The following is a 26,289-nucleotide window of genomic DNA, read 5'->3' as shown; positions in this document are numbered from 1 at the left end:
TTCTGACCCAGGCTTCTTTCATATTAACTAAATCTTTGAGTTTGAATGTGACGTCTGCTTAGTTTAAGTCGTTATTTAAACACTCAAAACACGAAACACATCGCAGATTTTACAAAGTGAATTGACAAGGTCATGGAGGCATGGAGACGTTGAGCTGAATTTTAAACTCCAGTTCACACGGGGGCGGTAAAGCCCCTAGAGGTTGTTTGCCAACCGAGAATAAACGGAACATTGTGCGCCTGCGCGGTAGGCTGTCGGAGCGCGGGAGTGAGCTCGCGGTGTCAAAGCAGTGAATAAACGGGGTTCGTCAACGTTCTCTGTCTGCTCCCAAGAAGAGTTCAATCTGTCGCGGTGGATAAACTACTCGGTCCCAACTGATATTGGAAAACTTCGGAGTACACACTTCACGACAGGAGATGACGAACTGCACGGCTTTCACGTCGAACTCACATGGAAGAACTCGCGAGAACGTGTGTTTACACGAGATTTCCCATGTAAACAAACACGGAGGACCGAAAAGTGCTAAATTCAGGTGGGGTTACGCTAAAAGATTTTCACGGTCACAAAGTTCAAATTAGATTTAGGAGTTAAGTCTTGGCCTTAAGACAATATCAAACGTGTTTGATGTGTTTTGTTTATTTTTTATTTACCAGATGCAGTTAACACTATTCACAGTTTTAACAGCCAAGGGTATTTGAGAAAAAGATAAACCGTAACATCGCAACCTCCAGACTATAGACGTGAATAAATAACTAGAAAACAAGAAGAAAGAAAGAAAACAAAGACATACGTGATATTGCGTAAACAGACATCACTCTTTAAAATACATTTCAAAACAGAGTCTGATTTCAGAGCCTTCTTGCTCTTAAATCCATTAATTGTCGTGCAGTGTCGCTTCAGTTCATTTAAAAAGTGTTGAAAGCCATCGATCCAGAGCCTTTAAGTGTTAACGTACGTCGGCCTGTGGATGGCGCTAGTAGTCCAACCGCCGCTGCTACTGCCATTTTTTCGTTAGTTTCAATGAGTCGTCCGCTTCCGATTGTGCAGGTGATGACGCTGGAAGAAGAACTCTCACTATGTGGAGGCTGACACATCGGTGATAAGCTACAGAATTGTGAGACTGACCCACTTCCAGCCCGAGCCGCCAGCGCAGCTTGGCCCGTACTTGGCTACAACGAAGCCAGGCAGTCGTACGTATGTCTGCTAGTTGTTGTTAGCACTGTTTATTTTCTGCACGACACATAGAACAAGACGAAATTGCCAAATAATATTCGTCCGCCAGCTGAAATTAGAACGTCAACCACCAACTTCGGCTTTCAATCTTAACAGCCCTCGCCCGCAAACGCAGACACCATCAATGATCTGCTAAAAGCCCCAGTTTAGCAAGCTAACTACGCGAAGCTAGCTAGCCGTACCCAGCACCTTATTGGACGTGATGTGACTGAGGTATGGTGTTTTCCAGTTAATTCGCCACATTTGTGCACGTAAATATGTCCACTGGTATAGTGAAGGTGCCAACAGGAAGCGGTAGTAACATTAATTTAATGTGGATATAATATAAGCTGCGTCGTCGCACTTCTGCTTTTTGTCTTGACAGCTACATGGCTGAAATTAACATCCGGTGGTTTTTGGTGTAAAACAAAGGTTACATGAAATACGTCATGGTCTTCATGGTTGGGTTTGTCAGCAACTGATAGCAGCTGACATTGCTTTCCAACATTTACTGACCTGCAAGACTTGAACAAACATCTGTTTTGTACGTCCCAGTTTTGTCTGCCAATAAATGACAAACAAAACTAGAATGGAATAGAAAAATAACATTTATACATACAGCAATGCATCATAGCTGATAAGTAATTTTATCTGGTATCCTCTGTTTGAACTTTCTTGGTCTTATCCTGGTAATTCGTCTTTAAGGTCAAGAGCTGATCTGACCCCTGGGCCTTGACTTGGGGCTGGGAGGAGGAACCTGTGGCGTCTTCCATAAATTCTTTTTATAATTGTAAATTTGTTGTTGGAATACTTACTGACAGCGGCAGTGTTGTCCAGATGCATAGCTGTGTTTAGGCTACGTGAAGGCCACACCTGTGCAGGATGTTCTAATTCAGTATTGCTGGTAGAGATTCCTCTCCAATACCATCACTGAAACAAGGCATTCAAAGGGAATTTCACTGTTGTTATTATTATTATTATTACTACATTTTTATGAGGTGTGTTTGCACTGTCAGTGATATTTCTCTGCGTATTGTAGGTGTAGCCATCATTGAAACATAATGATGGCAGGTTCCCAGTGGGAGCTCCCTCCAGAACTATGTTGTCGGCCCATGGCATTCGTGGCTCTAACTGGTTTGGATGTGGTGTACAACGCGGTGCACCGAGCCATCTGGGACTCCTTCTGTGCCAACCGTCGCGCTGACAGAGTTCCCATCTCTTTCAAAGTGCTCCCAGGAGATCATGAGTATCCCAAATGTCGAACAAAGGTGAGCAGATTTGTTGTGACAGAATCTCGTGGTAGATGTGAATCAGTCAATGTCATGAATAAGTCAAACACAACTCAAACTAAGAACATCCAGTACATGTACCGAAAACCAGCACAAACGAATGACACAGGACAGGAAGCTCTCATATTCAACCAAAATCAACCCTTGGTAGCTGAATGGTGCTGATCATAAATCAACAAAGCAAAATAATTGTCTTTGAGTTGAATCAGTTTGTCTTCTTTGTTGGTCTGTCTAGCGAACATCCTATGAATGGTACATTCCTAAAGGCATTCTTAAAACCGGCTGGATGAACAAACACCTGAACCTGGTTCCTGCTCTGGTTGTTCTCTTCTACGAGCTTGACTGGGACGACCCACAGTGGAAAGAGAAGCAGTCTGAATGTGCCACTAAAGTGGAGATAGTGAGGTATGTGTACAATTTGCATACATAGTGTTTCCATCAGAAATGTTAATAGGATCGGTGCTCGATGGATGGTTGTGTGAGGGCCCCAGCTAGAAATTTCACATTCCAAAAACACTGAAAATTCAATATTCCAGTCATGTTTTAAGCAGGAATTTTTATTTATGTGGTTCTCAGAATGTTCATCAAAGGTTGGTTAACGTTCAAGAAAACAAGATTCCAAAAATGTTCATATGTAATGAAGGCTAGTGACAACTTAGTCGGAACATTATGCCCGAACACACACAATACACTCTCAGCGAGAAGTTGTTGTTGGACACGGGGAGTAGGGAGTCTTGGCAGGCTGCCGTGAGAGGGCAGTAAGATGGAATCCCCATATACGTACACGTATGCACATGTAAATTCCTGTCCTGGAATAATAAGGAAAGTGAAGGAAGTCCTACCATGTGGTCCAGCTGGAATTAAAGTCTGTCTTCATGATCTCTGACTCTGGACGTTATGAAGAGAAACTGCTGCAGCAGGTTTCATCTCCACCCATCTGTGTTGTGTGTGTGTCTCTTCAGGTCCAGCCTTCAGGGCAGGAACACCAAGGTGGCTGTGGTTTTAATCCAGAAAAAAACTCCTCTCCCTCCAGGTAAAGTCCTCTGCTGAACCCCCCCCAACAACTCATGTTTCACTGCATCTATCCCAGTCTTGTCTGGGCACCAATAAAATGGTATAATACATTGTATTTGTTCATAGCTAATAAATGAGCCCTTAATATCTGCATCTGCTTGATTGATCACACACCATTGTGTTGTTAAAATGTGACTGAAGCCACATTCGGACTGGCCACAAAAACCCGCTCACATCTGGCTACACTGTCACTGTGCTACATGTCCATAAATGTATTGTGTTGGACTGGAAGTTGGCCTGTTAGCTGCACTGAAGCAGCTCAGTTACCTTGGTCTTGTTTGTTGGCCCACAGGAGAGGACCTGGTGGCTTCAGAGAGGGCGGCTGCTCTGTGTAACGCCTGTGATCTCTCTGGCAAGAGTTTGTTTGTGCTGCCACACACTGACCACTTAGTGGGCTACATTATAAGGTAATTCACTCATGTCCTCAGTTTATGAACATATCTGTTTGTATTTTAATGCATTTATGAATTATATCCCTAAATGTTTTTTAGGAACTTTGAATTTTGTCTCATTTTTAAGTCAAAGTCATGAAAGTGTATTCTTAAAATTATTCAGAACACTGACTGCAAGATAATGGTGGAAGTTTAAAATATTTCCTGCAATGTGACATCTTCAAATAGTTTGCCAGACCGACAGGCCAGTGATATCATAGATGATTTTCCACCTTATATTACAAACAAAGGCACAAAAGTACTGGATATGAAATTATTTTCTGCCATCACCTGGTTTTTTAATCGACTAACTCTTCAACGTATGCAGTCATCCTCATTTTGTGACGTTTGCGGCTCTGAAACTTTTCCTCTAAAGTGACAGTCTTCAGACTCTCAACTTGAAGGCAGTAGAAGCTGTCAGTTACGCTTTGTAGACACAGCATTGACAGCGGGCTCATCCTCCCCAGCTCAACGCCATGTCACTCTTCATCTCTGTCCTCTCCTCTTCCGCCCCACAGCGAATGAACGCCAAACCCAGATCTACTCAAGTTTTGGAAAGAGCTTTGTCTGCCAGGTGTTTTACCTTCAGTAGTGTGATCAAGTCAGAATTACTTGTTTGGATGGATTGACTGACTGCTGGTTAAACTGTCCCCACAACGAGCCACATTCAAGTTACTGTCTGACTTTCTCATTGTCTGGCATAAACAAGTCTAATATCTAAATGACAACGACTTTATTAGGGTGTGCTTTATTCATGTGTAGAGCAATGAGCAACGTTCACCTACACCAGTGTAGCACAGCACAGCAGTCATTGAATGAATCCTCCATCGAAAGAGGAAGGAAGTTTATTCATATCAGATGTGAACTGCAACATTAAAAATATCAAATAGGCTTTATCAGAATGGGGCTCAGCGGCACGGTGGAGCAGTGGTCCTCACTGTGGCCCCCCAGCAAGAAGGTTGTGGGTGGAGCCCCGGCTGCAGCACGGGGTCTTTCTGTGTGAGTCTCCATGTTCTCCCTGTTCCTGCTGGGTTCTCTCTGGTACTCCAGCTTCCTCCACAGTCCAAAGACATCAAGAGGGGACCAGGTTAATCCAGACTCTAAATTGACCGTAGGCGTGGCTGGGAGAGCCAATGGTTGTCTGTCTCTATGTGTTGGCCCTGCCATGGACTGGTGACCCGTCCAGGGTGAACCCCGCCTCTCACCTGAAGGCTGCTGGGATAGGCTCCACCCCCCGACCCTTAACAGGATAAGCAATAGAAAATGGATGGATGGATGGATGGATGGGTTCACTCGCTGGTTTCAACTATCCTGTTTACTCCATTTAGTTTCATTGTGACACTCCAAGGTTTTAGTGGCCTCCTATCAAAAGTTTCTGGAAACTTCCCAGTGACGTGGGGAGAATCACTGTCAAAACCAATATCAATAATTTACTTGTGTTCACTGCTATGTGTAATGTTTTTTTATTTAATATCAGGATTAGTATTATATTTATTTTCCTGGGTACTATTACTTCTCTGTGTATGTGTGTTATTTCATGAATAGATACCATTATCTGTCTCAATATAATTTCTAAATGTCGTATTTTATATTTCACGTATTTGACGCTGTTTGTTATTTGAATGTTTCGCAGATGCAGCAGATGAATTCTTTCAAATCCGCTTGCATGTTTCATAATTGTATTATCCGATGATTCTGTAGGTTGGAGAACGCCTTCTATGAACATGCTCAGACGTATTACTACACTGAGATCCGCCGCGTCAAATCACATAAAGAGTTCCTCAACAAGACCACACATCAGGTAGGAAAACCCGCTTGAGGAGACAAAATTTACTGTGAATGAATGCAGTACAACCTGGGATGTTGTGTGTAAAAATGCTTGAAATGAAAAGCCAAGCCTCCACTGTGCTTCTCTGACTTCCTCTCCTCCTCCTCGTCTCTTCTTTTGATGCTCCCAGTTGCTCTTTGTCAGACACCAGTTTAAAATTGCCTTCTTCAGTGAGCTGAAACAGGACACCCAGAATGCTCTCAAGTAAGTTACAGATTAAATTATGTGTCTTGACTTGTGAACAATTCCAAGTATTCACTATGAGATAGTCACTGGGTTTTTTCCTCACCAGGGGAAATCTAGAACCAGCAGGTCTGCTACTACTATTATAGAACTTAGGCTGCGGCTCAGTATCTCTTTTACTGGGACCTTTCAGGGATTTTATGGAGTCAATTCTTGCTTTTTTCTCTGGTGTTCTCTAAATGAATTTTTAAGTGGCAATTGGTTGCTCACAATTAACACTTCATACTGTGTATCTTGCACATGTATTTTCTCTCTTTAGATACTACAGAACTGCATACAGTCTTGTCCATGAGCTGAGAGCCCATGAAACCAACATGTTGGAGATCAAAACGATGGCTGGATACATCAACTACAAGGTGTGTGAGTGAGGAGGTGTTTCACTCTCGCACAGTCAGCCTGAACTATCGAGACATGACCCAGAAGAGCGGTGTGTGAGTCCTAAGTGACGAACCAATGAGGAAACAGGAGAATGGTTTGAAAAAAGCTATGTACCTGTGGCATGCAAAACAAAACTATAATCAGCAACTGGGCCAATAAAAGAGGTCCAAAGAATTGTGGCAGCCATTGGCTTCACAAAACAAGGTTAGGGTATTTCTGATGGGTGCATTTACTTCATTTCATCCATCTGGTACTTTGATACGGGACAAAAGGTACAGAATAAACCCTTTAATGGTAATTATAACTCACTCAAAATGTACAATTTTTTAGGAATATTTTTATTAGTATCGTTATAAAGAAAAACAGTTTAAGTCTGTAAACCACAATTTTACAATTGAAGCTTTTTTTACACACACACACACACACACACACACACACACACACACACACACACGTGCACTCAGTCTTCATCCCTCATTGAAATTATTAACTATTTGAGCAGGAATCTGACACAAACCATTTCCTGTTGTGTGCTCCATGCTGAAAGGATCCAGCCCAGATTTTATGGACACTCGAATGAGAAAATGGCTAAACACAAATGGATCAGCTGAGCAGGCAGAAGAATAAAAAAACTTATCCCAGTGAAAAAGATGGAAGTCTGCTGCAGGTACTGATCGTTGTCTTTACCCTTTCTCTCTCCTTCATCATCTGTCTCCCTCTTTCTCTTGTCTCTAGATCTGCCGTCTGTGTTTCCAGCATAATACTCCTCTAGATGCGATTTCCCAGTTTCGGAAGCATATTGACCTGTGCAAGAAGAAGATTGGCAGCGCGGAACTGGCCTTTGAGCATTCTGCCTGGATGTCAAAGCAGTAAGATGCACGCTTCAAGTCGATTAAACATTTTGCATAATGAAACCCCACAGAGTTGTGTACTAAACTAATATGTAGAGTTTGAATATGTTTCTGCTGGCAACCTCATCGTATCAGCAGCAGAACAAGGCTGTGGTTGTTTTAGCACATCTAAATGAGGGCTGTAATGGTGCAGCAAGCCCAGGGTTAGGTTTTTATCACAGGCTTTTGCTCCTGGTTTCTGTTTCCATTTGTTTTGTAAAATAAGGCAAAGAAGTAGGAGGAGATTCTCAGTCATCCAAGTCGCTGTTTAAGTTCTGTGTCATAGTCAACTGGACTGTTTCAGTATTCCTGAAGACGTTTCTCCTCTCATCCGAGAGGCTTCTTCAGTTCGCAGTCGCTGGTGGGGAGTTTGCAGGCTTACAGGCGAAGAAAAACATTCACAGCAGCTGACAGAAATACACACACTGAGCTGTAACGACTGAATGATAAATATAGTCCTGACTGTGTTTTGATGTCATTTATGACAAGTAAATATGATATGATTAATACAGACATGGCTCTGAGGGTGATGCCAGAGGAAGGATGGGAGGAAAAAGTATGGGAGCGTAAAACGACCTCTCCATGCCATTCATTGAATTAACATTGATTGTCCAACATTAGCCAACATCAGCTCTGGCTGTGTTTCAGCAGTGAAGCCTAACTGTGAAGATGATTTCATCTGAGGGAAGAGACCTTGGTCCAGCTGTCGATCCTGGTCCTGAAGCCAAGTTTTTCAGCTTGTAACCTCAACAGAAACTCACTCCTCAGACAGCTGGTTTGGAGGTCCAACCTGGACCTCTTGTGTGGAGCAGATAGAAGAAGACAGAGGTGGAGGAGGTCTGTCTTTGAGAGAGTGCCGCAAACATTCACATAAAGTGGGAAAGTTCTGACTGTTCGAATCATTAAAACGTGCTTGCAAAGGCAGCAGTGTTTTGAAAAAGATTGTACAAATTTGTTAAAATGCAAAAAACCCAAATATCAAGCTTAAAGTATATTACAGAAACATGTAACTTCTCATCAAAGGTTGATTCTGCTGTGAATGTGAAAAAGAGAAGGTTTTGTAATTTTAACGAGGGATGAATGTCTCTTTGTAGGGAAAACACAAGGAGGTTGTTACGTGGTGAAACTTAGTTGTGGGACCAATGAAAAAGAAGCTTTGCCAAACAAAGCAATATTAACAAACAGCCATTTAATTCACATGAAAAGTCCTTCGCCTGTGTGCTTGGTGACAAGAGGCCAAGTATTTGGACACAGGATATGGAGGACATAGAAGGTTTGGAGGTGACAGTTTTATCGTTCTGTGAGGCACTCGTGCAGAGAGCATGTTTAAGCAACATTTCATCAGTGTGTATTTCGCCTTTCAGGTACTCAATAACACGTCTTTCTCTGCTGCATCACCTCTTTGTGACTCCGTAATGGAGAAAGAGCCAAACACAAATCTTTAGCATGAATGCTAATGGAGGCTGATGGCTAACAACAGTCTGTTTACATTTATCTGTGAGCGACTGATGTTGGTGTAAACACAAATGGCAGGAATGGAGGACAAGAGAAAACTCTGTAATAGAGGTAGTTGACACAGGTGAGTGTCCTTCAAAGTCAGGACATGGAGGGTATTATTATCATCATTACTATTGTTATAGATCATGTTTCATTTGTGTCATGAAGGCGGGTTGTTTGAAATTATATTTAAATGTTTCATGAGACGAACCAGTGCCTGGTCCTTCAATGTCAGTGGACTTAATTTGAAATGATCTCATTTGTGTAAGAAGAGGCCATGTTTTGCTGTGAATGTGGGCGTGTGTCTCATTTATAGCCAGCATGTGCATGTTGCTCTCGAGCACTGAGATGCTTTGTGCTCGATTCAACAGTTCATGCTGCGTTACACCTTTGCTGCTGCTTTGTGACTCTTGTCATATTTGCATTTGTTCAGCAGGTGCAGAAGCGGCTCGATCTTTTTAGCAGGGCAGCACAAAGGCAGTGTAACCTTGACCAGTCCTTTGCTAAGATTCTTTGTGTCCTCATGTGTTAATGGGTTTTGTCCGTCCGTCCCTTCAGCAGCTGCAGTACGGTTGCACCTGGATTTATTCCTCCTCTCTTACCAGGTCTCTGTCCTTTCAGGTTTCAGTCTTTTGGGGAGCTGTTTGATGAAGCCATCAAGTTGGGTCTGACCGCCATCCAGACCCAGAACCCTGGTTTCTACTACCAGCAGGCTGCCTGTTACAGCCAGGACAGGAAACAACTGGCACATCAGCTTTATCAGGTGACAGTACCATCACTTCTCTACCAGTGGTGCCACCGCTGCCGTACCACTGGTCCTTCTATGCTGACTACTTCTGCTATTGAAAGATAGAAGCAAATAGATTAAATAAGAAAACATAATTCAAATGTATCCATGCATTTTACGTGTCAGTACATCGTTAGCAATTTTTAAGATACTGTTTACAAACACTGATTTTTAAACAATTTAATTAAATAATTTATTTTTGCAAACAAATATGTTTCATGAAATTGTTACCTTACTGACAAACATTCAAATATTGTCCACAAACATTTCTAATTTTGTTTTGCACTGATGCCTTCAAGCCGCGCGGCCTCATTCTTTCAGTTCTCCCATGAAAACATGAATTTCCTTTGAGATGAACCCATTTTCTCACTGGGCTGTACTGTATGTCTGTGCTGGTCAGATGATATTTTTGAAGAGTTGAGATTAGCAACCAAACTGAAACCTGGAACCTGAGCCAAGAATTTTGTAATCGTTCCTAATCATACACAGTGTACGAATAACACACAATTCTTCGTGCAGACACTTCAACTCTGTCATCGATTATTGCTTCATTTGATTTAACTCAGAAGATCATAATAAATGGATCCCAATAAAATCATATTTTGGTTCCAGGCTGGAGCCAGTTATCCCACCTCTGACCCGTTGGACTCCCAAAGTGGAGGACTGGACTTCTATGGCCAGAGATCCTGGAGACAAGGACACCAGAGTAAGCCAACAAGAAGTGGTCCAGTGCCAGTTGAATAGGATGCACAGTAGTGTCAGCTTCTCATCAGCAGCAGCAGATATTGGACATTTTTTTAAATATATCACCGTCAGTCCAGAAGCCTCGTCTTCTATGCAAACGTTTTGTAAATAAAGAAAAATATTAACTTTTTTTTTTCCAAATTCACAATATTTACTTGTGTTTTCAGTATGTAGAAAATGTTAGCATCGTTTAAACTTGATTTTTATACAGATAATCTGTGTCCGTCAATATTGGCTATCTGCCGAATCAGCAGGAAAATATCAGCATATTGGCAGTAAAGCCACTATTGCTCCTTCCTGGTAATTAATGAGTTCCCCCGGGAGGCTCTGACTATGCTAGAAATGTCTCTGACTGCTGTGGTGTTACTCCTCAAGGTATTGACCCTCCAGATGCAGAGAAGGAAAAGACAGGCATTCTGGCCTTGCAGATAAAAGAGAGAGATGTGCCACATTCAGTAAGTACAGATGTTTACTCAACAGACAGTATCCATAATTCAGTCAGTTTTTTAACTCTTGTTCACTTTGATGCAGTTGTTACTTTTAGGACAGGAGGGAAAAACGCCTGAACACCAGCTGCACTTGTTTTTTCCGTCCCTCTTTAAAGGTGTCTTCCACCTGCACATCCATCAAACGGACAATTCATGTGTGAAAGATATTTTCTGCTGAAGAATGCAGTTTTTACCAAAATTATCATCGCTCATGAAAAAAAGAATATTGTAAAACTGGGCTCCCAATTTATCAGGAGAGTGTCTGGTAATGCATTTTTTTTAGTTTAGTCTGGAGTACGGTTATCACACAAGTAAAAAGTGTTATCATCTGCACTTAGGACACCTCAATAAATCACCTGACCAAACCTTTATCAAAAGAAGGCACAGGTGGGTGCAGGTGCATGTGCTTGTTGAACATCTGGGGTCCATGTCCAAACCCAATAAACTGGCAATGCTTGGGGTGAGATGGAGCCCCCAGTGTTTGCTACTGCTATATTAGCTCAGGATTCGTTCTCTCCCTCCCCAGGAGCTGATAATAGCCCTCCTCAGCAATGCTGTCGCTCAGTTTAAGAAGTACAAGTGCCCTCGAATGAAGAGCCACCTCAGTGAGTAAAACTGCTATCCAGTCTGTCTTTCTGCCAAAAGCTTGATTTTGTTACCTGTTGGTCTAATGTGCCTACGCTTGAAAGAAACCCTCCTTCCACCCAGAATACAAATAATGGCAATGGGGATTTTATTATAGCAATAACAGCTGTAAGTGTGTGAGCAGTGACACCAGTGACGGAGCTGTCAATAACAAATCAGTATTTATTTTCACCACATTGTTCATAAATACACACACACACACACACACACCCAGTAACCGCCAGTATAGAAACATGGCAGGACACTGAGTATCCAGGTGAAGAAAAAAAACAACAACACGCCTTTGGGTTCCATCCACACTGAGAGGTGTCAGGGAGAGCACCGCCACGAAGACCACCCTGACCCGGACAGACTCCACACATGATGCGGGTTCTCCCAGTCCTCTGGGCCTGAGGGATCTCCCGGACCATATCCCTGGACCACACACTGCTCCTACGCTAAAAGATAACAGTGGAGGATGAAAGGCAGGAGCTAGAATTATGAAGTAGTAAATGTCAACATCAATAACTGACTAAAAGAAAAACAGCAGGATAAAAATCATACAAATTAAGTAAATAGATAAGAAATAACAAAACATTAGAAATAGAATATATTAAAAATAATGATCAATAAATAAAGAGAGTAAACAAAATCCGTTAAAAGGCACATTGAAAAGGTGAGTCTTGAGCCTCTTTTTAAAACATCAACAGTCTCTGCAGTCCTGAGGCAGACTGTTCTAGAAACGTGGGCCATCATGACTGCAGCGCCTCCCTGGAATGATTCAAAGGCCGGTGCCAGAGGACCTCAGGATCCACTACGGACCATGAAGACATTTAAAAACCAATAAAAGAACCTTGAGTCGATCCTGAAAGGAACGGGGAGCTAAAACCTGTGTAAAGTGGGACCTCCCTCTGTAGCTGAAGGTTGGAGATGGTCTTTTTGGAAGACTGGAGAGCGGGAAAGGAGATAAAACCAGCACCTCCGTGTTAGCCTGGGAGAGAAACCGGTGAACTGGCCATGTGCTCACCGTCGTAAAAGCCTTTCCTTTTAACATTTTTGATGTGCTGCTGCTTATTTAAACACATTGGGTGAAATGATTTCAGTGCTTGCATCAGTACTTCTGGACATTTTCAATAATATTGATAACCAAGACCATTTTAGTCACAACAACCTTGATTTGATGCTGTTACATCCCAACTTCCATGTGTTGCACAGTGTTTTTACATGCTTGTTCATTCCCATAAGAATGTCACCAAGGTTTTATTGAGTTCCACTCAGTGTTTCTTGTCTTATTGCCTCCGTGTCTTTGGAGGTGATGTTTTATTCTAACACACACATGCACTGGACTTGATAATAACAATAATACATTTTATTTGTAGCTTCCTATCAAGGTCATTGCACAACAACAAAATAAAAACAATGAAACGCAAAAAGGAAGTAAAGCAAACATTTTCTTCGCTCTTATCTGCTTCAGTAAACCTTTCCCATCGTCCCCCGGTGCTTTTAAGGTCATCATTTAGTTTAGCAATGTGTTCTTCCAAAATAAAGTGACATTTGATAAACTTGAATACAACTTGTGCTTCTCAACATTGAAGTACAAAGATAAAATGTCAAACCCACCAAACCAACAGTATACGCACTGCAAATCAAAGCAAAACGAAGGAACAAGGCACTTCCAGAAGTAGGAATTAAAATAACTTGGACGCGGATTCTGTCAAGTAAAAACTACATTCATCTGACTCTGCAATTTTTGTTTCTTTTCATAAAGGGTTATAAATCACCCTGACCTCTTTTGGCAACTTCAGGATGATGTTCTAGTCAAACACTGGGAGGCGTCCTCTGCTACCAGCCTTGGATCACTGATTACGACATTGACGCCTGACGTTTACATTAACAACACAAGCTGCGTACATTTGGAGCCAACCTTGTAGCTCTGTCATAGACCTCCACTAAAGTGTCCAGTGTCAGCATCTCTGCGTCTCCAGCCTGTCTCTAGCGTCTGACGAATTCCTTCATCACATAAGATTCCTCTACAACATTTACCAGTTTCTTTTTTCAGCCACCAATAAACAGTTTTTGATGTCAGGGTTTTCTGTGCCACCTGTTCTGGCTAACGTCTTTAGTCTCTGTGTTTCAGTGGTACAGATGGGAGTGGAGTACTACCATGCTAAAGATTACACCAAAGCTCTGAAGTAAGTCAGAACTTGTTAGACTTGTTTACTGGTCCACTTTCTGATTTTGATTTATTTAAATATTTGGAGAAATATCTGATATTCACCATTGACCAATACCACCCAAAATCTATCTGTGAGTTCTACTGTGACTGCTACTTCAACACTTATCTGTTAGCAAGCTATGTGAGCATGTTTGTGTTTGTGCGTTACCAGGCTGTTGGACTATGTGATGTGTGACTATCGCACAGAGCGCTGGTGTGGTCTCCATACAGCCATATTGACCACCGCTCTGCAGTGTGCTTACCTGATGGCCAATGTCAAAAACTACATCATCTACTCAATGGAGCTTCTGGGTAGAGGTAAGCAATGATGTCACAACCAATGCAGTGCATAGTAGAAATGTACAGTACAGACCGAGAGACCTACAGTTTGTGAATGTGTGAAACCACTCATCATCCAGCCCAAGGTGTAGGCCTTATGTGATAAACATCATTCAGTTTATCTGAAAAGGACATGTTGTCTTCACTTGAGACACAGCATCATCATGTACTGAGTGTGTGTTCTCCACCAGCACAGGGTGATGCGAGAAGTTTTATTTATGCCACACAGCAGACTCAATAGTCTGCTCCTTCAAGCAGAATCTGAGTGCCGAAAACACCACTCTGCTGTCCAAAGCTCAAGGCTGGAATTATCAGGACCTGTTTTTTTAGCACGATTATTGCCAAATGTACTCTTAAATTCAAAGCACAGTGGTATCATACGCTTATTTGCTTCTTGTTTCCAGCTTCAACACTGAAGGAAGAGCAGAAGTCCAGGATTGAGCAGAATTTCATCAAGGTCTTGATGGTGTGTGGTTTGATATGTTTCAGTAAAGCTGTACAAGACACAGCCAGGCAGTGTTTGAGTTCTGGAGAATTCTTGGTGTCAAAAAACTTAAATGACATGGTTGCTTCTGCAACTTTAGAGCATTTAAACCAGCTGTTTATATTCATTGCAAGCTGCTATGGTCTGAAATAAACACTCCCCAAGCGCCAAATGCAGGCAGATTTTCCATTTGGCATGTAAATCTTGAAGGGCGATGTGCCAGCTGGCAGCTAAATGTCTGCACCAAAACAAAATGGTAATGTAATAAAATGTTGGGCATGATCACATCTCACTGATTCTGTAAGAGCACCTGTGGCCATCTGATTCTGCAGGTCTTATCAGTACCCACCAAAAGTGGTGTGAGGGAAGACAGCCAGAGAACCAGAGATATTCAGCTGGGAGACATAAGGGATCCAGGGATTTCATTGTAACTGCAAAATGACAAATGTCTTATTGAACTTGTGACTGTACTGAAAGGCCAGTGAGCTAAATTAGAAATGTAAATATTCTAAATGAATGGATGTGTAGGTTGACGCAGCACTGCACTCCACTGGAAAGATGAATATGATGGATAGTACTACGTTCCATGTTTGTACTGTTAGGAGCAATGTAGTTATATCTGCAGCTGCTAATTAATAAGCTGTTGTGTATGCAATTTAAAAACAACCTATTCGGTCTCTGCTAGCGGGAGCACTGTTGGTTCTTTTTTTCGTATCGTTCAGGGAAATGAAGTTTTAATCTCAAGTGGCTGTCCGAGATCCCTTTGAAGACACTTTCAAGTGGGAATTCGTACTGAAAGCTGTCCAATTTGATTGGCTCACACAGCCGGCCCTGACCAGGGACGGTGTTGGTCTGATCATGGAGTCATCCAGAACACAGTGAGCTGCTTTATTCTATTACTCTTTTGTCTCTGTTTCTCTCTATCTCCCATCAGAACAAGGTCCCTGATGCCGAGCCAGATTGTGATCAGTCCTCCGCTGCCGCCGCCAGGTTGCTTTGGAACGACCGTGTAGCTTTAGCTGGATCCAACGAGTTCACTATAGAGGTGCAGGACTACATACCATTCAGTGAGTAAAGACACATTCACTCGATGGAACTGTTCCGTTCTGCTTCCACTTCATTTCCGCACATTTATGGCAGAAGTAACTTGTACAACACATGGGAAGTCCATTCAGTCCCTTTGGAATGATCTGTCATCTCCCATGTACTTGCAAAGATCCTCCTTCTGGTATTTGCCATGAGCACGTTGAAAAAAACAATATTAGCAGTGGCTTTTGAATTGTCTGTGGAAAGCAAGTCAGTAAAAACTTTCTGACAAGCCCCCAAGTGAGCTAAGAAGCTATTGTTGTCTCTGTAGCTCTCTGTGGTGTTGAAAACAGATCAAGTTAACCTCTTACTCTATCACCTCGTGGGTCATACTTGGTATATCATACGGAATGAAAGACGCCGGATGTACCTACGTGGAAACAATGCATCGAAGACGTAGACTCATCGTACACTGAGCTACATGTCCTTCAGCTACACATTCTGAGAGTAGGCGTTAGATTTTGAAGTGCAGCCTCTGAGCTTTGGTGCTTTTTTGGACATCATAAGTATTATTTTAGGACGCTGTATGAATCACACTTATAATGTATATTCCCAAATAAGTCCAGTGGAATTGTTAATCAGTAGTTAGCATAAAATCATAAAATGCTAACTGCTTTGAAGATAAAGTTTGAACTAATTTACTTTTTAGCACAAGAAATAACCTGTTTTGGTACCCACAAATACCATCCATTATCATTCATTTTTAATTATCTATCCCTCACAGCAAAGACACACTAACGAGAGAGACAGGGGAGTTTTCTGATGAAAATTTGAATGAAATAGATGATGAAATAGAAATGGAAATAGAAACACACACACACATTGTGAAGATGACTGTTTTGACAGCAGACATGTTCTTGTAGTTTTTGACCCGGCTCCTAACTCCCTGTCCATCTCTGACTCCAGTCCAGTGCAAGGCCAAGTTCCAGTCTCCTAGTTTCCATGTGGACCAGCCCATTCAGCTCCAGGTGTTCCTGCGTGCTGACTGCCCTCATCATGTATCATTCAACAAGCTGGCTGTCAGCCTCAGCAACCAGGTACACTCAGTAGCTACAGAAAGATACACATGGTTTTCTGTCCTCTGCTCAGAACTGGGACTGGCCTCATGCTAATGGCTAACAGCTCAGCATCCTCACCCTGAGTTCATGTTATGAATGTGTAGGTTCTACACTGACCTTGTGGTATCGACAGTCTACCTACCAACGGAGTCCCACATGTGATAGTGGCGAGCATCCCCCCCCTCTGATGCTGCCTGTGTTGTCATCCTCTCACAGGCTGCAAACCCAGAACCTTCATTACTCAACCCTACATATTTCTGGTCTTGATAAAATAATCAGATGGAACTTTGATGAATAGATTATTGGAAAAAAAATTACTGTAAAAAAGGAAAAACAAAACAGGTCGCAAAACAGGACAATCAAATAAAAAACTGACAAGAGAAACAGAACTAAGAAAGCAACTGAACTAATTAAACATCAAGAAACAGGTTGGGAGAACATAAAGGCAGGGAAGGAGCTGAGTGGGAGGAATCAAAAGAAACATGGCTGAGACTGACAAAGACGATTAACCAGCGAGACTCATGCAACTCTCTCAAAGCAGTAAGGAAACAGATGGGAAGCTCATCAAGAAAAGACAAGTCAAACGTTTCAACATAAAACAGGAACTCTCTGATCAGAACACCAAGAGAACACGAACCCAAGTCTAAAGTAACAGTCTCCACATGACTCTGCTAAGAAATACAACACCCTCAAAACACACCCAAAGGAAATCTATAGTTATACTAAACACCAAGACAAATGTACTAAACTTGATCAGTTGTCTTGGGCGCCCAGCTAACTCTAACCCTATAAACTGCAAAACTGTGTACCTACACATTTTTCTTGCTGTTTTTTTATTGTCTGTTTTCCTAACATGACAAATGTGTGTGTGCAATTGTGTGGGTGTGTGTGTGTAGGAGTACAGCCAGTGTTGTGTTGTGGAGTCTTCAACCCAGGAGAGTATGACACTGTTGCCAGGGGAAACCAAATGCCACAACTTCAGCTTTGTTGCTAAAACCTCAGATGTCGGCAAGAAGATAGAGGTGAGACAAAACTGTGCATGTGTGTGCATGTGAGAAGCTCGTTGTTCACTGTGTCAGTGTGTGTGTCTCTTAGATGACAGGCATAGAGGTGATGCTGGGCAGTGATGGTGGCCGCTGCGTGTTTCTGAGCTGGAGAGGGGCGGGTGGAGACGCGGCGTCTGCCCACGAAGCTTTGCAAGCCAGCAGGTCGTCACGCCGCTGGGGGCGGGGTGCAGAGTCACGTCAAGAGCTGGACTGGGACACCCTGACTATCCAGCACAGTACCATGTAATTTAATAAATCATGTATAACAAATACCATGTCTGGGCTGAGACTTGGGTTGCCTCTTAATAGTCAACTAAACTTATGTCAGTGAGAAGAGACTTGAGGCTGAAATCCACGAGTGAGTCTGTGGTGCTCTTCAGCTGTAGTGTAACATTTTGACACCTCCCACAATTTACATCTGGATAACTGAATTGATGTACATTTACAGTACATACATGGGGCAGCCCTCGCTCTGAAGCAATAACCTGTCCTGTTCGAAAAGTTTGATGTCCAGTTTCTACACCTTCAGTTCTTTTCATAACTCCTCTAAATTCAAACTCGTGTTTCCATGTGTTGTTTAGGATCATCTCCAGAGTCCCCAAGATCTCTGTTCAGCTGAGCCACCAGCCTCCAGTACTCAGTAATGAAATGTACTGCATCAACATCACTGTCCAATCACAGGAGGAGGGTGTGGCAAAGGATATGAAGCTCACAGCAGGACTCAAGCCTGGTACACCGACCCCAAGTGCTTTCTGTGGCGGAGGAACACTCTTTAGAATGCTGACGTCCACCAATTAATGTGGAAAACAACACAAAAACACCTTTCAAAAGCTGGTGGAAGGCTGGACAGTCTATGTTTAATGTTCCATGCAGGTGGAGTTCAGCCTGCCTGTTGAGGACTACATGCTCCTCTCAGGAGCGCGCACAACCAAAGCAAAGGCTCTGTTGTAACGGTTGAAAGGCAAAGTGCTGCTCACGGTCTTTGTGCTAAGCTAAATTTTTCCAGCTGTTTGGAACAACGTCAGAGTTGCTGTTCAGATCAAAGAGTCGTTATGATCTATCACGACTGCAAATGCGTGATGTTACCAAAATGTTGAACTTGAAGGAAAGGGATTAGTCCAAACTCACATCTCGTACCAAAACCATAATGTGAAGATGAGTAAAAATACTTTTGTGTAACTGTAAGCACAACTTAACGTCAAAGTGAATTTCCCAAAACTTAAAGTAAAATCCACAACAGTCTAAACAGTATTAGAAGTTCAATAATAGTCATCTGTCAGCAGGTGCGCGCTTGTGAGTGCACAGCCGGGTTACTGCTTCTTTCTCCTGTGGATCATATCACAGATGTAAAGTATTCACTCATGTTCTGGTGTTGGTGGGTCCGTCCAGGTCAAGATGCAAACCTCAGCCAGGCCACGCATGTCGCACTCGATGGCTCAAAGGTTTGCGATCACACTGCACCCCCTCTGCTCCCGGACATCCCTCTGGGAGACCTGAAGCCCGGGGAAAAGGTACACGCAACTAGTTAGGGACAGTTACATCATCAAAGTTGCAAATACGTTAACTATGCCAAGAAAGTAACCAGTGTAACAAATCTGGTGCCTTATCTCTATCATAAATTCAAGACACAAACAATTCCTCATCCATGTTGTGTGTGTTTGTCTGTAGCTGGAAAGACGTGTGTATGTGAGATGTGTGTCGACTGGACCGAGAGTCTTCCTGTTCCATGTGGCCTACAGCATCGATACAACTGTGGAAGGACAACAGATCGTGTGCAAATGTCACAAGGTCAATAATCTGATCTTGCACATGCTCAGTGTGGTTCTGTGTGTTGTACATTTTATCCCTCATCATTTTTACTCTCTTTTTTTTTTCTGTTGCCTTACAGGATGAAACCGTTACCATAGAGACAGTGGTCCCATTTGAGGTGTCTGCCAACTTTGTGTCAACCAAGGTGCATAGCTGCTACTTCATCAATTGTTAGCCAAGTGATGAATGTTTGAAAGCCCAGTTTGTCTTTTACGTGTGTGTCCAGTGCAGCTTTTTGTTTCTAGACTAGTCAGACAAGCTGCATGTTTCTTTGGTCATTTTCCTCAGATGTGCCTCAGTGCATCTCTGCAACAAATATGAGCCCAGTCTTCTGTAGGCACAGTAACATGGTTCGTTTTCAAAATGCAACACCCTGAGTGAGACCCTTAGTTACATCAGCATGATGGTGGGAGGCACCAGGACCAGGATTCTACCCTCAGTTAGCTCATCTGAGAATGTGGAAACCACAAAATAAGTAGACTTAACCAGAATCACTTAGTCTAGAGGCTACAAAGCTGCAATGACAATAACCACAGTTAAAACAAACGGACAAACAATTAACAACAAAGCATGTTGAGACTTGAGTGTTTTATGACTTGAACCCTCTGTCGTTATCTGCAGTTTGAGCCGCTGGAGCGGGTCGCGGTGGACATTCCTTTCCTGTTGATGACGGACATCCTTTCATCATCTCCCTGGCCCATCTTGCTGGACTCCTCCTCCCTGCAGCTTCTCACTATGACCAGCAACACGCCCCAGCAGCTGACCCAGCTACAGCAAGGTACCTCACACAGCTGTCACATTGCCAGCACCACTCTGGTGCTAATCTAATCTGACCGGGTGCAACCGTGAAAAGCAGGTGAAAGTAGCTGTAACATTCACTGGCACTGTCGACATAGTTAGTGAGGGCACTGTTTCCTCGTCAAGTTAACTGTCCTTTTAGAGTTGGAGCTGCATGACACACAGGTACGTGTGTTGTACAGTTAATCACGCTGGAGTCATGTCTGTGTGTATGTTTGTACGTTTGTGTGTGTATTCAGTGGTTCTGCAAACAGATGAGAGTGCCAGTGAGTGTTTCTGTCTTCAGTGCCCACCATTGACCAATGGCAGTAACACTGTGGCTACAGGACAGTACCTGATATCATGGAGGAGGTACACGCACACGCACACACACAATTTTCTCCTTGCGCTGCTAAGATAAGAAAGCAATTGATTTGAACTGTTGTTGTACAGACAGTCATCGAGTCCAGACACTCCCCTCATCCAGACTACAGTCACCCTCCCTCATGTCATGGTGGAGTCTGTCCCTCTCTACATCCACGCTGGTCAGTACCCACAGCTGAACCACATTAACTCGTGCACCAAATGATTCCTGGAGGTCAGACTCCTGATGTCTGTTCTTTGCTTTCTTGTCCCGTTCGGTGTAGATTTGCCTTCCTTTGGAAGAATTCGAGAATCCCTTCCAGTTAGATACCACATAGAGAACAGAACAGCTCTGGTGCAAGAAGTGGAGATGGCCGTCGAACCCTCTGATGCCTTCATGTTCTCTGGCCTCAAGCAGGTATAACAACGTCATTTCAAATGAAGATACAGCAAATAGGAGATCCTGTAGCTGCACGGCACAGCCGACGATTCTATTCCAGTTTCTATTTGTCAGAAATTAAAGCAGAAGAGGGAGAAGACAAACAACACAAACTGGGTCTGGTCTTTGGCGTGTTTGTAACAAACCCAGAATATCCCTCAGAGGGGCACCCATCAGCCCGCAGCTGATCCCTCCATGCGCTCAGGACACACCTGCCTTCACAATGCCAAATGAATGTGGCCCCGCCCAGTGTGATCGCACCTGTAATCAGAGGAGGCTAATTACCAGGCTTGAACAGCGTTTCATAGACCTTGACTTGGTTCATCTATTTTAATGTGCAAAAAAAAGAAAGGAGTAGGCCCTGCCCCACTACCGTGGTCGTGCAGCAGCTCCGGTCCTCACGGTTCAAGCGTGTGAGACGAGCTGCAGCTTTTCCATCTGATTGCTGTTGTCAGACCGTTGTTGTGTAGCCAGGAATCTAAACCCTGTGTGTGTGTTTGTGTAGGTGCGTCTCCGTATCCTACCTAGCTCCGTGCAGCAGATGCTGTACAACTATTACCCACTGATGGCTGGTTACCAAACGCTTCCCCAACTCAACATCAGCCTCCCCCGCTGCCCCACCACCAACACACACACACTCCGACGCTTCCTGCCACAACGTATTTTTGTCAAGGTAACCCTCATCTGCGTGAACGCCACATCCCACTCACCTTAATGTAGAGATATTCTGCACAGTAACAAAAACCATTTTTGTCTTTGTTTTCAGCCTCAGGGCCGCCAGTTGGACGAAGCCTCCATTGCTGCAGCTTAAGATGCGCTGAACGTTTGAAACGTAAATCGGGGTTCCACGTCACGATGAGCAGACTGTTCCGAATTTGATTCTCACACACACACACAACAATATTAACACTATTTGTTTCAGAGTTCTACAGGGATAATGGAGGCGAGAGAGAGGTCTCAACCTCTTGACCAAACTGCGTGTAACCCCAGTGTTGAGGTGGGGTTGTGTGAGGTAGCATCCGTAATAAGAGTCTTCCCTTAAGTGTAGCTGGAGCAGCGCCTCTTGCATGTAGAGGAGCACACAGCAGCTGCGGCGCTCCCCGCCGCACAGCAGCGTCACCGCCGTGTACGGCGGGGGCCATGAAAGGGCTGATGCTGAATGACGCTGTGAGGTAGCTCACATGGAAACAAGTGTTGGTTATTTTAGGGGGAGATTTCTTGTGTGGATAAAATACAGAAGACCCACTGACCAAGAACAAGTCCACTGAGGGTGAAGATCTTCAGTGAGGATGACGACCTCATACACCCCCTCCTACAACTCAACCCACCCTCTGATGAACTCATACAAGGATGTTGATTCAACAGGAAATGATGCATTAATCTGTCACAAACGGCTTTGACTTTTAGTCACCAGGATTAATAATTAGAGTTGTACATGAACATTGAATGTGATGAGCATGTAGTTCCATGTAAGCCTGACGAGTGATTTGAACCTGCTCCACTCAATCCAACTAATAAAGGAAGAGCTCTGGACGTCTGAACCGTGTGCATGCAAGTCTGTGACTCCAGTGCCTCAGCAGTCAGGTGGGAGTCAGGGGTCTGAGATGACAGTCAGGATGACAGAGATGAGAATTCTGAAGGTAGACCTGAATTACCTGGACCCCTGGTTGTTAGACCGCTACTGTGAGTGTGCTCTTTGATCTCTCTTTTATCTCTCCATCTTTCCCTCTCAGTGCAGTTTATGATGACATGCTCCTTCATAAGAATGTGAGGGGGGTCAGGGATGGGTCCCAGAGTGATTTGGGGCTCTCAGGAAAGACCTACACTTGTTTCTTTTTCTCCAGCAGCAAAAGTCTGGAGCTAAACAGAACCTTGATGCCGTGCAGGGTGATGAGACGTTGGAGCGTGTGGGCTTCAGTGATCGACCTCATCTAGTGGAGCGATTGTGTAACTGCACTGAACCCCCACACAGATAATCAGAATGAATTGCGGGGTTGCATACGTGTAAAGGGTTTCGCAACAAAAATCTGAATAATGATGCAAAAAAGTTAATGTTCCCTACAATAATCAAGCATAGATTGCAGCAGCAGTCAAAAATAATAGCAATGAGACTTTTTTTTGAGCATTGTGCAGCCTTGCCCCTCTGTCACTGTTGGTAGCACTGGTCCTGTACTACTGAATGTGTGTATTAGTTGGGGATGTTGATGGTTTTGTCAGTACAGTTTCCTGGTTTTGTTCCAGACCTTTGACATTCTACCAAATTTATGTGTGCATGTTTGAGAGGCTCTGGTGCAGTGTCACTCGGGTGGCTTTCACACTTGCATATTTGGTCCAGACCGAAATAACAAGTCCACACGTGGAACCAAAGGAGGCAGGTGTGAAGGGGCCTGAAGTGCTGGTACTTGGCCTCTCACCCGGTAATCTGGCAGGTTCCTGCGTTTTCTGCATCCTGAAATTACTGTGTTATCCTGTAATAGCTGAGTCCCTCTTCTGAAGTGGCTAAATTGTGTTTTAATCGGCGAGTTTAACAGCAGCTGGAGATTATGCAGTGATGATAGGAAGCAGTCACCCACTTCAGGCTTGGCCAGCAAGAGCACCCTCTGGTGGTCAAGGAGGAGAACAGCACCTTCAGGACCTCTTCAGGTTCTTGTTTATATCAAAATCAATGAAAGCTTAGTAATCGTGGTTTCAACAGCCCTGCTTGTCTAATAAAGTGGAGAAAAATGTCTTGATGGGCAATTTACTTTTTTTTTTTTAGATCTGACCACTTGAAAGTGGTTGTTTTCAGAAAATCAACACAAGTGGCACAGAGGGTGGGTTTGATGGTTGTTGGAGGGGCGGCATGGCTCAGAGGTACAGTGGCTGTCTCGCAACCAAAGGGTCACTGGTTCGATTTCACTTCCTCTGGTGACCATGTCCAAGTGTCCTTGAGCAAGATACTGAGCTCCTGATGGCCCTGGACACCTGGTGACCTGTCCAGGGTGAGCCCTACCCCTATCACCCCCCCCCCCACACACACACACACACACACACACACACACACACACACACATCCCTTAGGTTATAGTAGTTTAATGGCCAAAAATGGATTCAAATATTCCCTCAAGAGCTTTTCTGTGCAGGAGGCTGAAGTCTGTTGCCAGTTGTCCCTTTTATGTACAGAAAATATCCAAAGAGAGAGAGAGAAAGAGACTATCACTATTCATGGAAAATACAAATAAATCAGTAGAAATCTGGACCTTTTTAAAGGTCTATAAAATCATAGTAGTCCATCCTTAATATTCTCCAAAAGAGATTATTCAGAGATGCCCAATTGTGTATTTTTGACCATAATTAACCAGCCATTACCAGCAGGCAGCTGCTGGCCAAGAAAACCCCTCCCCTGCACCTTCAGAGGTCTGATGAAGTCGGCGCCGCGGCAGGTCACAGCTGTTATTGCAGCAAAAGAGAGACCTGCTCAATACTGGACAGGCGGTCACAATGATTGGTGCATGTGCAGCTTCTCCTGTGTGCTGAACACACACACATACACACACGTGTTTGTCCACACGTACATTCTTAGTCTGTTTTATAATATACCTCATCTTGCAATGCCAAGAGACATGATGCCTTCTTGTGTTTGTGTCCCCACAGCGTCCTGCTGGGTATAACAGCAGCTGGCAGTAGCCTGACCATTACTGAGTGTTTCAGTATGAGTCTGCTACCACAGCAAATCCTGACAAATACGATGTTAGCTTGTAGCAGCAGCTAGTGCTAGCTAACCGTGTAGGACTGGTCCCTTCCCCTCTTCATCAACACAACACACAAGCAGCAGACGACCTCGCTGCGCCTCCACGTTTGCTTCTATCACGTTAGATCTGGTGTGAGACTGTGTGAGGTCACTGACTCACTGCTCTGACATCATCTACCAATGCGTGACGTCCTGAATTTCCACTGAATCGTCCAGCGTCTGCATTGTTGCTCATTCACTATTAACTTGTTTTTTTGTGTTTTCTGCTGTTCTGCAAACATAATGAGTTTCCAACAAGTCCGCCACAGATACATCATCAACATGTCATCACAGGGTTTCGTTATTTTAAATCAAAACAAAGACGACACTGATAATTACAGCTGAAATGAGCGACCAGACTTCATACAACTGCACTTGTCAAGACGTGACGTTAATTTAATCTCTTTCCAATTAGCGACACCAATTACATCCAGAATCCAGCGTTTTATGCTTCCTGTGTGAAAGCTCCCACGTTCCCTCTGAAAGCTGGATGAATACCCCATCAGGCCTTTTTGTACTCTAATAACGTTACATCAGCTTCCACCTCTGAAAAGTGGAGGCGCCGCGTGTTCACACAAACAAACATCTGAACCTGGATGCAGCACAAGAAGGTGGATGGGAAATGATTCCACTGTTCTACAGAGAGCGCCAGTAATTATTGAGCAGAAATAAGCAGCAGACGGCCTCTAACTGTCGGCGTGGTGTGTGTGTGTGTGTGTGTGTGTGTGTGTGTGCGCGGGGCTCATCAGCAAAACATTATGAATAACTCAAAACTGCTCTCCAACTGTAATAAATGGTTTCCTTCCTAATGTTTCAAGGGAACAAGCAAAGCTGCTGGATATGAGCGGCAGCATCCAGGTTACAAGCCTGAGAACCTGAATTTACTCGGGGCAAAGGGAGGTGAAGAAGAGCCCCAATTAAAGCTCCATGATGAAAGAGGACGAAAGTAGAGGAAAGGGCGGACGAGCGGCGACAAGAGTTAAAAGAAAGAGAGAAACGAGAAAGAAGCAGAGTGAAGACAGAGAGTCCAGAGTTAAAAACCAGTGAAGGAGGAGAAGTCTTGTGTCCAGTGTTGGCGTCGGCTGCTGGTCCGACCTGGCGTCCGTCAAACATTCCTCATTACTGGGAGACAAAGTGGCGTGGTGATCGGAGAACAGCGGTCCCTCTAAAACAGATGTGGCTTTCATATTTGATCACCTTTTTATCTTTAATGTTCTGTTGTCTTTTTCCACGTCCATTATTCAGCCGGGCTCATTAATAGATGACTGCAGTGGTAATCTGGGAGCCAGACGTTTGATGTGTTCTGACTCTTGGCGTCAGGGGGCTTCAGCTGCATTGTTGTTCCTCTTTCATGATGGCCGCCGCTTCAGATCAGCTGCCACCGACCTCATTATGTTATCACAGAGGGGGATTGGAGGC

The 26,289-nt window shown here is 43.7% G+C and overlaps 1 protein-coding gene across 3 annotated transcripts; it reads left to right on the top strand.

Annotated features, from left to right (window-relative positions):
- The first annotated feature begins 233 nt into the window (after positions 1 to 233).
- trappc11 (trafficking protein particle complex subunit 11) lies at positions 234 to 23,705 on the top strand. Of its 3 annotated transcripts, none has more exons than XM_086222798.1 (31): positions 234 to 532; positions 1,048 to 1,190; positions 2,252 to 2,480; positions 2,737 to 2,906; positions 3,464 to 3,534; positions 3,868 to 3,982; positions 5,708 to 5,807; positions 5,965 to 6,038; positions 6,337 to 6,433; positions 7,191 to 7,324; positions 9,464 to 9,605; positions 10,242 to 10,335; positions 10,749 to 10,828; positions 11,388 to 11,466; positions 13,623 to 13,677; positions 13,873 to 14,018; positions 14,444 to 14,505; positions 15,458 to 15,590; positions 16,516 to 16,646; positions 17,564 to 17,689; positions 17,763 to 17,956; positions 18,295 to 18,443; positions 19,103 to 19,224; positions 19,382 to 19,501; positions 19,602 to 19,667; positions 20,144 to 20,300; positions 20,560 to 20,671; positions 20,753 to 20,844; positions 20,947 to 21,080; positions 21,607 to 21,774; positions 21,868 to 23,705. In XM_086222798.1, the coding sequence occupies exons 3-31, from the start codon at positions 2,274 to 2,276 to the stop codon at positions 21,910 to 21,912; spliced, it is 3,375 nt and encodes a 1,124-aa protein (XP_086078924.1). In that variant the 5' UTR covers positions 234 to 532; positions 1,048 to 1,190; positions 2,252 to 2,273; the 3' UTR covers positions 21,913 to 23,705. The 3 variants fall into 3 exon arrangements, with proteins under 3 accessions (XP_086078924.1, XP_086078925.1, XP_086078926.1); XM_086222799.1 differs by having other exon boundaries at positions 1,048 to 1,194; XM_086222800.1 differs by lacking the exon at positions 1,048 to 1,190.
- The last annotated feature ends 2,584 nt before the right edge of the window (positions 23,706 to 26,289 follow it).

This window comes from Aulostomus chinensis, chromosome 13 (genome assembly GCF_037954235.1).
Source record: "Aulostomus chinensis isolate RoL2024-O1b breed Wild chromosome 13, RoL_Achi_v1.0, whole genome shotgun sequence".
In the NCBI taxonomy this organism is placed as follows: domain Eukaryota; kingdom Metazoa; phylum Chordata; class Actinopteri; order Syngnathiformes; family Aulostomidae; genus Aulostomus; species Aulostomus chinensis.
The sequence above is the reverse complement of the archived record's forward strand: the minus strand, read 5'-3'. Positions and strand labels throughout refer to the sequence as shown.

Coding starts and splice junctions, on each gene's coding strand:
- trappc11 (XM_086222800.1), top strand. CDS start 2,274: ATGATGGCAGGTTCCCAGTGGGAGCTCCCTCCAGAACTATGTTGTCGG. Junction 15,591..16,515: donor GCAGGACTACATACCATTCA/GTGAGTAAAGAC, acceptor CTCTGACTCCAG/TCCAGTGCAAGGCCAAGTTC. Junction 21,081..21,606: donor TGTTCTCTGGCCTCAAGCAG/GTATAACAACGT, acceptor GTGTTTGTGTAG/GTGCGTCTCCGTATCCTACC.